A 16639-nucleotide genomic window follows, 5' to 3' on the forward strand; every position below is an offset into this window, starting at 1 on the left:
CCTCCATTTCACCATCTTCCCATAGTCCATTGCCACCTTATTTTGAGGGCACAACCCTAAAACTAAGCACAAAAAACTAAGTGTTATATGTATTTCTATGACATTTTTCTAAAATTTTGCTTTTCCTAATGTAAATTTAGTCATTACCTCTCTGGTAAAAAATAAAACTATGCCCTCTCTTTGATACCTGAAATAAACTTCCTTAAGTCCTTTACCCTCAGAACTGTTTTAAGGGTACTTCTGAGGACCAAATCAGAACACTAGATGGCTCACCTTCTTGTAATTAATTTTTCTTTGTTAAGTAACACTTTCACATGATTTAGACCAAAATGTTGATAATGTGTAATCATTTTTATTTATATATTTTTATATATATATGAGTTTGTAGTGGTTTCCTTTTTATCTGCCCTTAGCTGCCTCTTCCTTTCCTTTTACACACCAATGTTTTAAGTTTCTTGTTTATCTACTTATTTTACGACTATATCAGTAAACACACACACATATTAACATATACTCTCTCCCCTGCCATCCTTTTTTCCACACAACAGAGCATTTAAAGTACAATAGAACAACACTTTTTTGGTAAACAAAATGTAATACAGAGTCAAGAAATTATGGTTAAAAGTCATTTTATTAGATAGATACAACTTTTAAAAAAAGTACACTATGCAAGAAGTATATTGAACAAAACATAAGTATTAATGTGCTACCACTGAATTGAGAACAATGAAAGACAAAGCTTTTTTTTTTTTTTTTGCCTCCACTGTGAAGCCTCTGGAGCCTTTCACTGAAAGCAAATGACATTTGGCCACCACGGATGTGTACTAGTTGTAAAACAGATAATTTTACCCATGCCTATAATTGCGCTGTCTCAGCTCCAGAAACTTTGCACAAAAATTTAAATACTTTGCAAAGAAAGAAAACCAATGGGAGGGGTGATAATGAAGGGGAGAGTAAGAGCTTTTTCAAGAAGTTAAATGAAAAAGCCTTACAGAGAAAAAAGATAGTACATAAGAATGAAACAAAAATGAGTAATTTTTTACATTAGATGTAGATATTGCAAATGAAGTTAACAGGAGTTTAATCAAAGTAAGATAGATGTTTATCTGAGTATCTTAAAAAGCACCTTCGTATCAAAAAAATAAAAATTAAAATAAAAAAATTATAAACTCCAAACTCCCAACAACCTTCCTTAACATTCTCATTCTGCCAAGCTTAAGAAGCTTAAGCTTAAAAGCTTAAGATGGGGAAGTTTATTTACTCTACAGGAAACAAATAGGAAATATTCACGGTAATCGTTATTTACAATGAAGAAACGTTAAAATAGCACTTGGGAACTTAAGGCTCATAAACAAATTTAGGTGCAGCTATTTTTAGAACATTAAAACAAATTCTTTTCTTTGGAACAATATATAAAATCAATTATTATGATAGTTTTTTAAAAAATTATTTATGATCATCTTTAGCACTAAGTGAATTTAATAATATCTAAGGCAATCACACAAACGTAAAACATTCATATAAAAACATTTCAAAATGTCTGAAGCATGTTGAAAAAGAGACTTATTCTCCTAAATATGCTCTGGAGTAATCAATTCACACTCCTGGCTCAAGTAATTTCTGGTGCCTAGCATTAGATATGACAAGTATAGCTAGCAGGTCAAACCAACTGCCTTAAAGGTCAACCAAATTGCCCCTTCTGGTTAGCTGGTACAGTAAATTTATTTAACTAAAAAGAAAAATGGGGTGAGGTGATGTAAACTTGGCTTTCAAAATAATGAACAAATTCTAGTAAGGCCAAAATTATGGTGAGGTTAACTGATGTCTTGAGTTTGCTAAATTAAAGGCAGTCCACAGGAAGCCTTTAGAATTATCTTAACATGCGGCACAACACAAATAGCACTCCCTTTGAAAATACAGTCTGGAGTAGAACATGTCTTTTCCACATATAAATCTCAAGATACAAAAGGCAGACACAAACAATTTAACCTTTTGCTTTTTGTATGGGTTCTCACAGCAATTAAAAAAAAAAAAAACTATTGCCATATCCAGACAACAGGGAAAAAAGCACACCTGGTTTGCATATTGACAAAAGTAATATAACTGAACCCTTGTCTTTCCTGAGTTTCCAAAAGGGTATTGACAGTAGAGATATAGAAACAATTCATAGTCACTAAGAGAAAATGTATCAGTCCACAAGACACTTTCATCTTTCTAACTGTACAAGAATGAATATTCAACCACTAACATGTTTGAAGCCCCTTCACCAAATTAAATTCACTTTAGAATCATGAACTGAAGAGATTTTAGCTATGGCACTTTACCCCGAATTGGAAAAAAGTGACAAGTTAATACCCTCCCTGAGTATTTAAGTAATTTTTTTCTTAACACCTGGTTTACATGGAATAAATACCCATATTTCAGTCACCTAGGAAAAGGAAAGATTACTGAAGATCCAATAGGCTACCATTTATACCTGTGAGAGGATTAGAGGAAAAGGTGGAAGGTGTTGTGTTGTAAAAATTAGTTAGACCACCTTATACAGGAAAACATGGAAAATTCATGAAAAAGACCACACACAACCTGTAACTTTTCTGTTGATCCACAAAGCATCCGCTTGAATTTCCTTTCCCATTGAGGTATCTCAGCTGGGTTTAGCAAACTCATCTCTACCTCCAATTTGTTTTCTAATCTTATAAAAGCAGATGTGTTATACAGATTCTTACTATATACAAGTGATCACACTAATACTCATTATGCATTTTCAAATAGAGAAAAGTATTCTAGAAATGCTCAAAGGGAAAAACTTCTGTAATTGAATTTAACATGGTTAATTAATTTGTACTTTAGGTGCTTTTTTTTGATCATCACAAACTGCTAAAATCTTGGTGCTTGTCTATGTGTGTGTACATGACCACACAATCTATCTACATATATACATATGCATATACATATATAGTAACCCAGTGCTCGCATGAGCCTCACCTATCAGAAGAAAGCCTGCCAACTATGTGATGACAGTATGAATAATCTGAGACAATTTGGTTAGTATATCTTGATACAGTAATTATATTGTGAACTTTTTAATTTTATTAGTATGACACCATTATTTTTTCAAGAATCAGTAAGAGAGATAAATAATTAAAGGAAATTAAAATATCAGTTGGATTACTTTAAAAAGTTATTCAAATTTCCTAAGATTCAAACTAAGTTCTGGTGGCCTTCAACATAAATTGCAACTACTTAAATTATGTAGTTTAATATTATGTAGAAAAAATAATTAAGCAATGTTGGTATGAGGTCTGTGTTTAAACAAATTCTGTTTTTAGGATTCCCTATCAAATTTACTACCATAAACACACAGATACTAAAAATGAATGCATAACAAAATACAGTTAATAGTTAATATTTTACAATAGACAAAAATACTAGAATACAAAGTTATCTTGAGAAAGTCTTGTTTATGTAAAGAATCTATATTTATGGATGGGCATGATCTTACAAACACTTGTGAAAATAACTATCATTTGTAGAATCCTCAGCATTTACAGACCACTTTCTCATTCATTATCTCATTTACTATAAAGAATTTCTGAATTAAATAGATTTTATTATTCTAAAAAAGTATAGTAAAGAAGTAGATGTTTATTCTAAAATGAAAATATAAGTATTCCAAATATATATAACCATCTTCCATCTAAAATGATAGAAAATCGTTTTCTGAATTGCTGATTATCACAAAAGGTATGTCATTTTCAAATTATGATTTAAAAAATAAAAGTTCCCTAAAACTTCATAAGTTTTTTGAGTTTTCTACAGAATTCAGATTCTAGCTAAGTATTAAAGTTGCTGCTGTATAGTCTATTTGAAATCTCTGTATCATTCGAAGATGCCAAAAAAAAAGTAGTTTACCAATGTTAGAAATTTTGATTACTACCTTGATGTGAGCAGAAATCTGTGACACTATAATCATGTATTTGCATCATCCTTCCTATAACAAGGAGTATATGATTATAATGTGGGGTGAAAATAGTGCCTGGGAAGTCAAATTCAGCAGGCTACCAGAAACATTCCTAAAATGTGAACGGTGTTGGATCATGCAGGAATCACAATAATCATGTACACTGTAGTTCCTTCCACATCCATTTGCCTTAGAAACACTTTTACATTGCTCTCTGAGAACTAGTAAGTTTTATAAGCTGGAGTTGAAAAACCTAGATAAAGGCAATTTGAAAATGCTGATCAGTATTTTCCTTGAGAGGTATGAAATGAAAGATTTATTGTGAAGACCAGAACTACTGCTGTTAGCCTTTTTTCGGATAGCTAAGTGTTTTCAAATGGACCCTCTGAGATGGGTGGTCCCCGTTCTATCCTACTGAAGTCAACTTAACAGTAGAAATTCTCAGGAATTTTAGCTGATCACAAGACAGTGGACCCCACCCAAAGCCCCGTACTACTGAGGACAAACCTGCTGGGCCAGGGTTAAAACCTGCCCTTGTTTTTCAGAAGACAATATTGTAAAATAGATTTCAACCCTCCTGCCAGATTTAAGAAAGCGCTTCTTTAGAAGATTTAGAGATGATGTAGAAATACTTTGAGAGCCACAACTGCTCTTTCTCAATGAGAGAGTTTAACAAATTACTAAAGCACTGCTATCGTTTTCTTCAAAGGGCCTAAATATGTTTTCTTATAGCCTATAATTTTAAGCCTCCTCTTTTAGGGTTATTTGCTTTTTTATCTCCTACCTATCTTCCTCCCCTCAGAAAACCTGTTTAATAAGACAGCATTTCTAAGAATGAGGTCATAACAATTCAGTATTTTATGATACTCAAATGGTCATCATTACATTTTTATCAATTATAGGAAAAATCTTTAATAAAATCCATTAACTTGGATATATTTTTAGTGACAAAGACTTTCAAAAATGACTTTTTCCCTTAGAATGCATTCTAAGCATAAGGTGATTCAACAATTACTTGTACATATATGACAAAATAAGGAACACACAGTCTTGTAGATGAACATACATAAATGAAGAGAGCATTCACAAATTTCTCAAAGGTATGCAGGCAGACATTATTTCCTATTCCACTTAGGCATTTTACAAATATTTACAAAGGTACACTCAAAATCCAAGAAATATTTTGAACAAAAGATTGTATTTTCTTCAATTACAGGAAAGGTTTTATTTACAGTTCGTAAGATTGCTATCTGGGGAGAAAGGCACCACACTTAGTACTCTGACAACTTCTTGTGATGGCACAAAGGAGACACGCATAGTTCCCCCACAGAGCTGTCCTGGGGGGCGGCCCCTGGGGGCGGCTGCAGCTCAGAGCTTAAAGCCCTTCTCGCTGTACCTGTGGATGGTCACGCAGCCATGGTAGGACACTGGCCTGGGCATGGCCGCCACCCCCGTGATGATGCTGGTTGCAGGGTCGTAACAGAGAATAGTGTCTGTGGCTTCGCCATTCTCCCGTCTTCCACCCAGGATGTATATTTTACCATTACATACAGACATGCCACAGTTTTCCTGTTGAACCAAATACATTAAAAAAAAATTAAATGTTGAAGATAAGGCATTTGGCAGCAAACTGAAAAATAAAAAAAGACATGCTTAACACAGTCAAAACAGGAGACATGAAACAAGCTCTCTTTTGCCCAACCCGTGTGCATGCTGGATAATCCAGTTTTCTGGGTGCGAGTGGGGGCAGATGACCTGCAGGGAGGTGCAGGAAGTGGCAGGAGTAATGGACTGAGAAAAGGGTTTCAACCTAATAGTGGTTAACCAAAAACATCTTTGAAGAGCTTGGCTTGCTTTTCTTATTGCAGGCAGATTTGTTGTTATAAAAAGTGGCTATCACATGACCATGGGGCAGAAATATTATTCACTATACAGGATTACCCATAAACTGAACGAATGAAGGGAAAAAGAGTTATAGACGATTTAACAAAGCACACTCTTACCATGGATCTTGGCTGGGACCCAGAAATGTTCCAAACATCTTTTTATTTTTTTACATGGGCAGGCACCAGGAATTGACCCGGGTCTCCGGAATGGCAGGCAAGAATTCTACCCGAGCCACCGTCACACCGCCCCCAAATATCTTTTACAGTTTACTTTCTACACAATAAAATTCTTTTAAAAATTTACTCTTCTCTGTTGTTAATATAATTATTTATATTAAACAAACATTCTTACAAGGATGACAGATTTTTCAAAGAAAGAAATACTTTAAAAACATGCTAAAAACGTCTCACTATTACATGATCTGGTTATGCTGCAGGTCAAATATTCTTCCATATATATTATATATATATGATTATATATATAATCATAATTCAGAAAGTTATTGCATATTATTATCCTCTTCCATATAACCACTATTGGAAAAATACTGGAAATCCTTCATATGCTGGTTGATCACAGTCTTGGTATATCAAAATCTGGAAATATATCATCAGATTTTGCTGTATATAAACTTTGCTCTTGTGGAAAAATTAAATCTTGGTGGACTTATAATAGGAAGAGAGAATCTTTGGTCTGAAAAAGTTCTGGTGAGAACTTAAAAATGCCTGCGTTACTGTTTATATAACCTAGAATGACTTGGCCCATGATGATCAGTGAATGAAAACATCTGCCCATCAGAACACCCATGAATTGTACCAGCTACTGGCCAAACTACAATACTTTTTATCTAAAGTACAATGAGCTCTTTCTATGAATTCTACAAGTTCTAAATACAACAAGAAACAATAACCACCATAGTTTTCAGGTACTAGCTAGTTCATGCTACTCAATCTTAGTTACTCTGATGATGACTCTAAAGTAATCAGTAACTACAGGATCTAGTATTAACATCATTTCAGAAAATAATGTTCAGAATTAAAAGAAGCAAGCTTCCTTGAAAACAATTTTTCATCAATACGAGGAAAATTACTTATATGTTCTTGCTTATTTTACTATATGAGAATCTCAAGACTAACAACTAGTAAGAAACAGTTTTTTTCAATATTAAATACCATATTTAACAATAGAAGTTTTAATGTTACTGTTATTTTAAAGATCGAAATGAACATGATCCTAATATTATAAGAAAGTATTTCCTTTAATTATCATTTTTGTATGCTTAAAAGTTAAAATACTGGGTGGGCCATGATGGCTCAACAGGCATCTCGCTGCCATGCCAGAGACCTGGGTTCGATTCCCAGTGCCTGCCCATGTAAAAAATAAATAAATAAATAAAAAATTAAAATACTAACAATACATTAGAATCAGATTTCTCTTCACTATTGTAAACTTGAATGCCATTTTAAATACCTGGTCTACTGAAAAAGGATAGAAAATCTTCATCACTGACTTAAAACACACTCCACAATTTTTCTAAAGGGCGTTTCTGACTAAGGTTAAAAAGCAAAATATGGTTATAAGGAATTTGTCTGTAACAGACAAAGAAATAGGCTGGCTCTTTTACGACTGCAAAAAAAATTACTCACATTTTTTTCAGCTTTTGTCATTTCACATTCTAAGCATTTTAAAAAGAACAGCCCTGGGAAGGGCCAAGGATCCCTTGCAGCCAGCCCCATGATGCCACAGACTTTTCTGATACCTGATTTTGGAATTCTCCTAGGCTCAAAGACAACTACAATAAAGAGATGCTTCTGAGCCAACATTACCAGTGGAGATGCAGGCTGAGGAGGGGGCAGGCTCTGCAGGGGCTGAACCCCAAAACACGAGATGAATTAAAAGAACAAATTTTGTCCTTACTTCATAAAAAGGTACCCCCAGAACACGGAGAGGACCTGCAATGAGAAGGGCAGGAGCCAACAAGAAGATGAGGATTTTTATGGGAAACATGTAAATGGTAAATTTGAGACTCTGGAGGAGGGAAGATTTCATGAAGAAACTAAGAACAGCTACAATGTGGAAGAGACAGCCTCACAGGACTACAGTGAAGACAGAGAAGAGATGACATAAGGCAGGTAATTCCAGAGATTCCAGGGAACCAGCTGATGATGAAAACGTGCGTGATGGTACAGAAGACAGAATATACAAGACTATGATGAGCCAGCAATTGGTGAGAAGGGAGGAGAGTCACATGTTGATTTCAGAAGACGGTGAACTAGCAAAGAGAAGGGAGAAGGTCCACATGTGGATTTCAGAAGATGATGAAACAGCAAAGAGAAGGAAGGAGGTCCACACGTGGATTTCAGAAGATGATGAAACAGCAAAGAGAAGGAAGGAGGTCCACACGTGGATTTCAGAAGCAGCAAGCACCTCCTGCGCGGAGTAGTGGGAGGACATTAGCAGAGGCTTACAGCGTCACAGAGGCAGCCTCCACTGCCCCAGGAGGGCCCTTCTCACCCTATCTCCCAAAGGTGGCCAGGACCGAGCTTGAGATGCAATCCCTGAACAGATCAAGGTCTTTGGGAATAAATGCTAAAGAGGTTTTCAACGACTTGTAGTCCACTGCATTTTTTTTTTTTTAACATGGGCAGGCACTGGGAATGTTCACTGCCTTTTGATACATGTTTTTTTAAAAATAAAAATTACATTTTACATGCTTGCATGTCCTTTTTGGGTAACATTAATGCATCTACTCAATTTCTTTTTTTATTTTTGTGACAAACTTTAGTCTTACCTGCATTTATGTGTTTTTCAGGCAATAGTTAATGATTATATTGATTAGATAACAGCAATTGTCTTATCAGGGTTTTAATATATATTATTAGTAATTAACATTAACTGTGTTAAACTGATTTGTAAAAACTCTGTGTTAAACATGATTTAAAAGCCATTAAGAATGCTTTGCATTAGCACTCTTAACAGCATTAATAGAAGTCATCATTGGCTGTGAAGGTTTTTATATATATCTGCACTGATGCTTCTATGAAAAACATCTGTATTAACTTTAAGCATTCAGATGAAAACACTAACTTTGAGATTTCTATAGCTTTTAGCTGATTAACTACAAAAAAATTAACATTTCAATATAAGTTTTAACGTATCATGGTTAATTTATGTTTCAAAATGGGTTGGGGGGTACAGAAATTCCTAGTTAGGATACAGAGAAAAGAATGGCCTGATGTAGACAACAAAAATGCTTCCTGGCACCTCAGACTGATCACATTACAGCTATAGTTCATTCTGCACTTGTTTCCATTTTAGAAAATCTACATAAAATACTAGTGCATAATTTAAAGATGTTTTTGCCTTTGGCTGATTAGAAATATTTTCATTGACTTTAGAGACAAGAGTACTCTTACTAAGTGAAGTCAGTGATGATTCCAGTTGAGTTGATTTAGGATGTCTGAAAAGTACTCACAGAGCCTGCTTCCTGTTGCTATTTCATAGCATATGAGCCTTATCCTCTTTATACAGGCGTTGTTCTTTTTAAATAGGGTTATTTGGGGCTCAGATATAATTGCTGTGATTAAAATATCCATTAGTTAGAAAAGAAGTTAGCTTCATTATTTTGAAAGAGCCATGAGCTAAAAAAAAAAACAAAAACGATTTAAAGTGGTTTCATTTATTTGTCAGATGTAGCTCTTGATACAGTGACCATCCCCCCCCTGCATTTAGGGTCAAAATCAAAGATATTTTATATTTTTATAATTTTAGATCATAGTTGCAGTGTAGTGAGTTCTGTGTGGTAAAACCCCAAAAAAACAACTTGGTAGGAAAGCAATTTTCTACAGCTGTGGCATGGGTGACAGAGTTGGTACTTAAATGCGAATAAAGCTTTCAATTCATATTGTGAATTATAGAACATTATTTTTTATAGAGCCATATATTTTAGGGAAATTTAAGAGTGCCATATAACTGAAAAAAAAAACAGTAAAATAAATTTTACAGGATTTATGTATATAATAATCTCTAGAACCCTGGAAATTGAGATTCATTATGCTGTGGTCAACTTCATATACTTTTCAATTCCAAATATCTTAAACAATGAGCCTTGTATTTATAAATATGTGCCAAGTTGGGTCCCATCAATGGATTTTCTAAAATCATGTGAACGTGTTTTGTTTGTGAGTACAAGAAAATGTAAAAGAATTCTTCAAAACACACACACACACAAACAATAACCTTGGACTCACATAAAATTCTACCTTGAAATTACAGTTATATTTATCCCTTTTCATTAATTAGCATTAAAATGATAGGAAAATTATTACTAATGGTTCAAATACTACCTAAAGATAATGTATATAGTGAGTCATTTAAAATATATATTCTCAGAAATCCCAGCATTTTTCACTTCAAGAGATTTAAAATACAATACTCAATTTGGCTTCAATAACTTGTCTTTGTTATAATAGATTTAATAAACTTCCAACTTAAATGTTTTTTCCTTGAAATTTCTGGTCAATGTTATTCACCATTTTTTAGAGAAAATACATTTTTTGTATGTCCTGTTTTTTATTTTTTCTTAGCTTTATCTCAATAATTTAGCTAAACACAATCACTGTATGCCTGGCATTATGCTGTAAGCTGTCAATTATCTTCCTAAGCTCTGTTGTCATCTTCTACATTATAGCAAAGTTCCAAATGAATAGTAATTCTTACTGAGAATGCATTATACTTGAAAATAGTCACTATAATAAATCAATAAAGAGCAGCTTAGGTTCAAGCATTTAGAAATAAAACTCAACACTCATCACCATGGGCAAATGGGACCCTGTTGGGGACTCTTAAGTGACAGGGGCAAACTCACTCCTGTCAGAGACTGCCCTTCCTAAGACAGAGCATTAAGAAAATTTGGTTGGTTTTCACTTAAATGTGATGTGGCAGGGATAGATTGTACTCCCTCTGTACCATGAAGCTGAAGGTCCTATTATGTCCCTTTCATCACTTAGGAGAACGTATATTCCTAGTCGGAGACAATACCTCAAGGTCAACTACTTTAGAAACAGGGTTACACTCAAACCCTATTCACTATTCTTACACACTATGCTACACCTCTTATGTATCTTGTATGTCTTTAAAATTAGATCCCTGTTACTTTACTCTCTCATTTGTTTGCTTATTTATTAGAGGTTAGAAGACAAATTAGAATATTATTGTTTTCATTTGGGCAAGAACTGATAAGGATGTGTACAAAAGCAGGAATAGTAGGAATAGAAAAAAGGAGGAAAATAGGAAAACTCTGAGGACACAAAACTAACATACTGGATTGGTTCAATTTAAAAGAAACTGAGGAAAATCTAAGAAATTAAGTTTCTAGCTTGTTCGGAAACAGAAAGAGTAGGTTTGGGAAAGAAGGTGACTTTCCTGGAGCTCAGGAAAGAGAATTTGATGGAGCTAAGACCTGAGTTATCAGTACTGAGAAGGAGCTGAAATCATTCCAGAAAAATAAGAGTATCTGAAGACGGAGGAGCCTATGAACAGTGGCCTCTGAGGGCACCGCAACCCCAGAGAGGTGTGGGCACAGCCATATCTTGAGTATCACAATGGACAAGTGTAGTCTCTCTCAAGCAATTAGGTGGTGAAAGGAAGGAGAGGAGAGCCATGACTCAAAACGAAGAAGAAACCCCTTTTTTGGGGTGGGTGGGTAGGTGTCAAGGTGGAGTGTGTGGATAAAGGATTCCCAGGCACAACCATTTCCTTTGTAACAAAAACCCAAGGAAAGAAAGCAGTCAAGGAACATCTCTTTTGAAATATGCTAGAGAGAGGGGATGAAGATTTTGAAAAAGTTTCAGTGAAAAAAACCCCAAACAACCAAGAGTCCAAATGCAAAGGATACCTTACCATGGGATGGTAAAATTAAATGATTTCAATAAAACAATTCATTGGAAGGAGTTTAGAACAGGTATAATACTATATACTTTGTGAGGAGTTAAAAAAATAAGAAATAATTTAAGCATATATGATATACTTTAATAGTAAAATTCCAGTCTATTAATAATGATCAGGTACCTCACCCCTTTAGGTTGGTTTTCACTCTGATCGCTTGGTGTTACCTGTCGGCTGAAGGTGTTCTGGACGTGCATCCAGTAGTCCTCGACTGGGTCATAGCAGTAGATGGCCTTGGTCAGCCCCCCAGCGACATAGATCAAGTTGTTCAGGGACACAGCTGTGATGCACCTCTTGGCGATGGGGATGGCTGCGCGCAGGAGCCAGGAGTTGGCTTCTGGGTCATACGACTGAACCTAACAGTGCACAGAAATAGCTAAATACAATTTCTAAACAAAAATGAAAATTTACTTAATAAAAGACAACTAATAGAAATGTGTACAATTAAAATAAAACCCCATTAGTTAGGGAATTAAGACAGGTTAGTCTGATAGTGAAATGTCTGAAATATGAAACATCTCAAAAGAAATGCAAGTTTATTACTAGAAGCAGAATAGAGTAGGAAATACTACATTCCAAGACGAACGGTTATCATATTTGCTTTACTTATTTCCACTAAAATTAAGTCTAAATTTAAAAAAAAAATTTATTATGTAGAATAACTATACCTCAATATACATATAATTTCTTTACACTTTTAAGGAGTTCTTTCTTCATATGAACGTAAGTTAACCTCAATGCAGTATACTACGAATTATCACAAATTCTGAATGAATGAATTCTAAATGAATACTTTTGAGCATATTCTTTTAAAATTTAATGTAGAAATTGTACAACTGGTTGGTTGCCAAAATTCTGTTAACTATTGCTAAACCAATTAGACATTAGTCATTTGTTTCTATGGAACATGGCTTACAATGTTTCGCTGGTATATGTTCTTTTGTCCCAGGAGTTCAATGAATCACAGCAATTTTGACCCAGCCTCTATATTTATACTATAGAATTTATTCATACTAGAGAAGTTTCCCTTTTTCTCTCCTAAAAAATATGTTAAACATGTAGAAAATGACCCAACCGGAAGGAGTATAATTAATTACTGTCTCACCCTTTGCTAATTCACTGTTCAACTGTGTTTTGCATAGATAGTTTTTAGATCCCATAGACTATAGCAATACAATCTACTTAGTACAAAATTTCAAGGGATGTTGAGATTAGTCTCATTTCAAAAAGTCTGTATCAAATTTTTTACAGTAAAATGTTAGATGTAGTAGGGTCTCACTTTAGCAACTAGATATTCAATGTTTTTTCCAAAAAGTACAAAGTACCAAACCGTTACTGAAAAAGCCCCTCCCATAAAAGAGACTTAGCTATCTATTTGAGAATCCTTATGTATCACTCATCTTCCATATACACTCACAATTTCTTTAAGAGAATATGGTTTACCTTATCAGAACAAGAATTATCATCAGGTCCTCCACCGATCACAAACAATTTGCCCACACAGCTAGTCACTGCAGGAGAACTCACTGCTTCCTTAAGGGGAGCAACTTCAGTCCATCGATTTGAAAAAGAATCGTAACATTCTACACTGCTAAGTCTGTTTTGTCCATCATAACCTCCAACAACATATACCTATATGTAAAACACATGAAAAAATCTTAATTATCAAAAGTTTAAATTTTGACTAGTTGGATAGAGAATTAAGGAATTTCTCCTCCTTTAAAAAGTCTTTGATGACTATAAGGATTGCTGTATATTTAGCTCAACCTATTTTTCATTAGCAATCCCATTCCCACCCCTACCCCAAGGAGACTTTCTGACTTTTTTCTACTAATGGTATGCCCCAGTAAAATTTTAATGCTACAGATACACTGTATATCTCTTTGTATACTGACTATATACCTGAAAAAGTACTCTTTTTTTTCACCCTCCAAGAACCAATTTGATGTCATTGGTGGTAAAAATGCATGATTTAACTTAAATGCTCATATCCAAGTACGATGACAATATTCTATTATATAGTTTTAATATAATCTATTATATATTTCAATATTCTATGAAACTAAAATATTAGGTAAGGATTATTAGACTGTAAGATCCTTGAAGGTAGGGCCAATATTATTATTATTTTCCGTTCCTACAGTGCCCCGAAAAGTACCTGAAACATAATGAACTCTATATATTTCAAAGGATCTCAAATGCATTTGGTTTTTCATGAGTATGACGAAGATAGGGTAAGACAATATTATATGACAGGGAACCAATCAACAGCAATTTATTAAATGAATATTATCAACAGCCATTTATTAAATGCGTAAATACACAGAATAATAAATTAAGCACCATGGGATATACACGAAACTTTTAGCCTAAAGATGTGCTCCAGCTTAACAGCCACATTTCTTTTAATGAATAGCCATCATCAATTCCTTCTTCAATATCTACTGAACTATTAAATCCTATTGGGTCTTCTTTTATGGCATCTCTCATATCTGTCTCTCCCTTTTGTCTCACATTATCACTACTCTACCTTAAGTCCACATCATCTCACACCTCTCAATTAATCTTGTTTTCACTCATGTGCTCTCTAAACAACAGACTAATCTTCCTGAACAAAACAGCACATCAACTCCTTTTTTTTTAATTAAAAAAAATTTTTTTAAACATAACAAAACATGAACATTCTTACCATATGATCATTCCATTCTTGGTATGTAATCAATAACTCACAATATCATCACATAGTTGTATATTCAATACCATGAGCATTTCTTAGAACATTTGTTATCAATTCAGAGAAAGAACTTAAAAGAAAAAAGAAAAAAACACATACATACCATACCCCTGACCTCTCCCTCTCACTGACAGCTAGTATTTCCATCTACCTAATATACTTTAGCCTTTGTTTCCCCTATTTTTTTCTATACCCCTTACCACTCCCTTTCATTGATCACTAGCATTTCAATCTACTAAATTTATTTTAACATTTGTTCCCCCTATTATTTATTTATTTTTTAATCCATATGTTTTACTCATCTGTCCATACCGTAGATAAAAGGAGCATCAGACACAAGGTTTTCACAATCACACAGTCACATTGTGAAAACTGTATCATTATCCAATTATCTTCAAGAAATGTAGCTACTGAAACACAGATCTACATTTTCAGGCACTTCCCTCCAGCCTCTCCAATATACCTTAACTAAAAAGGTGATATCTATATAAAGTGTAAGAATAATCTCCAGGCTAACCTCTGGACTCTGTCTGAAATCTCTCAGCCATTGGCACTTTATTTTGTCTCATTTCTCTCCTTCCCATTTTGGTCTAGAAGGTTTTCTCAATCCCTTAATGCTGAGTCCCAGCTCATTCTAGAATTTCTGTCCCATGTTGCCAGGAAGGTTTAACCCCCTGGGAGTCATGTCCCACATAGAGAGAGGGAGGGCTGTGAGTTTGCTTGTCATTTTACATCAACTCCTTTTAATAATGAATCATTAAACCCTTGCCCTAAGGATCAAAGCCAAACTTCATATCTTGTCATTCAATTCTATCCATTTACACATTTGTCCATTTATCTTTGCGTGCTCCTCTAAATTTCCAGGACAGCCTATGCTTCTTTTATCATGCCTGTATTAAATTATGTTAAAATGTCTGCTTGTGGGTTTGTGCCCCCAACACCAGACAGCTTAGAAAGGGTAAGTAACTTACTCAAGGTCATGCAGCTCTGACTAGTGTGGGATCTGTGCAAGGTAGCAATTTAGGGCTTAGGCTTTGAAGTCAAGAGAACTGAGGTTCATACCTATCTCTGCTATGCAATGTAGGGCCTTGGGAAGCTCAACTATCCCTCTCTTAATTCCCTGAAATTTAAAATGCACTCAATAATAGTACCTATCATAAAAAATAATTTTGAGGATTAAATGAAAATTTATATAAAGTATCTGACCTATAATAATAATTGTTGCTATTTTTGTTGTTGAACCTAGATTTCTGATTTTAAAATCCAGGCTATTAACCACAATGCTAAGATGCTCTCTTCTTTTCATAAACTGCTATAGCATTTACTATTGACATCACGAATCTGGTTTTATTGTAGTATCTTAATAATAAGTTTATTTATTGAGGGTATTGCTAGGTTTTGTTCTAAATATTTTACATTTATTCATTCATTGAATTCTCCCAAGAACCTCTATAGGTTAGTTAACATCATCTACTTTTTACAAAAGTAAATCCAAGGCACAGAGAGGTTAAGTAACTTGCCCAACGTCACACAGCTAGTAAATAGGAGTGCAAGAATACACACTGGCAGTCTAATGCCAGAGTTCGTACTATTAACCACTGAACAGTAGTGTCTCTTTTCCTGTGTAGTCTAGTATCTCCCAATATGTCTCTCTCTCTCTCTTTTTTTTCCAGATAATTGTTTATTTAAAAAGGTGCATTGGTGGCTCAGCAGGCAGAATTTTCACCTGCCATGCTGGAGATCAGGGTTCAATTCCTGGAGCCTGCCCATGGGGGGGCAGGGGGGGGGGGAGATTTATTGAGCTACTATGTTGCAGATATTGAAGACAGAGCAGTGAACAAACAGGGTCTCTGCCCATGTGGACCTAATACTAAGACCTCAGTGTGAGAATACAGGGTGGTCAGGAAAGGCCAAATTGTGAAACTGAGCCCGAAAGTCAGGGATCAAGCCATGTGAATGATCTAAGGTCTGTATATTCTAGTACAGGAAACAGCAACTGCAGCAGTGCTGAGATGGGAACATTCCTAGAGTGTGCAAGAAATAGCTTGACCAGAGTAAGAAACTCTCAGCAAGACCAGAGTAAGGAAACGAGTGGTAGAAAATTATCTGTT

General features: G+C 34.7%; 1 protein-coding gene across 6 annotated transcripts in view; it reads right to left on the bottom strand.

Annotated features, from left to right (window-relative positions):
• Window positions 1–612: 612 nt before the first annotated feature.
• KLHL24 (kelch like family member 24) overlaps window positions 613–16639 on the bottom strand; it is a 53909-nt gene continuing 37882 nt past the window's right edge. For all 6 annotated transcript variants that reach the window (XM_077148756.1, XM_077148758.1, XM_077148754.1 and 3 more), the window contains 3 exons: window positions 13238–13426; window positions 11962–12150; window positions 613–5530 (listed from right to left, as the gene is read on the bottom strand). In XM_077148756.1, the coding sequence (XP_077004871.1) occupies window positions 5330–5530; window positions 11962–12150; window positions 13238–13426 (579 nt within the window). In that variant the 3' untranslated portion in view covers window positions 613–5329. The remainder of the gene's footprint in view (window positions 5531–11961; window positions 12151–13237; window positions 13427–16639) is intronic.

Source organism: Tamandua tetradactyla, chromosome 2 (assembly GCF_023851605.1).
Source record: "Tamandua tetradactyla isolate mTamTet1 chromosome 2, mTamTet1.pri, whole genome shotgun sequence".
In the NCBI taxonomy this organism is placed as follows: domain Eukaryota; kingdom Metazoa; phylum Chordata; class Mammalia; order Pilosa; family Myrmecophagidae; genus Tamandua; species Tamandua tetradactyla.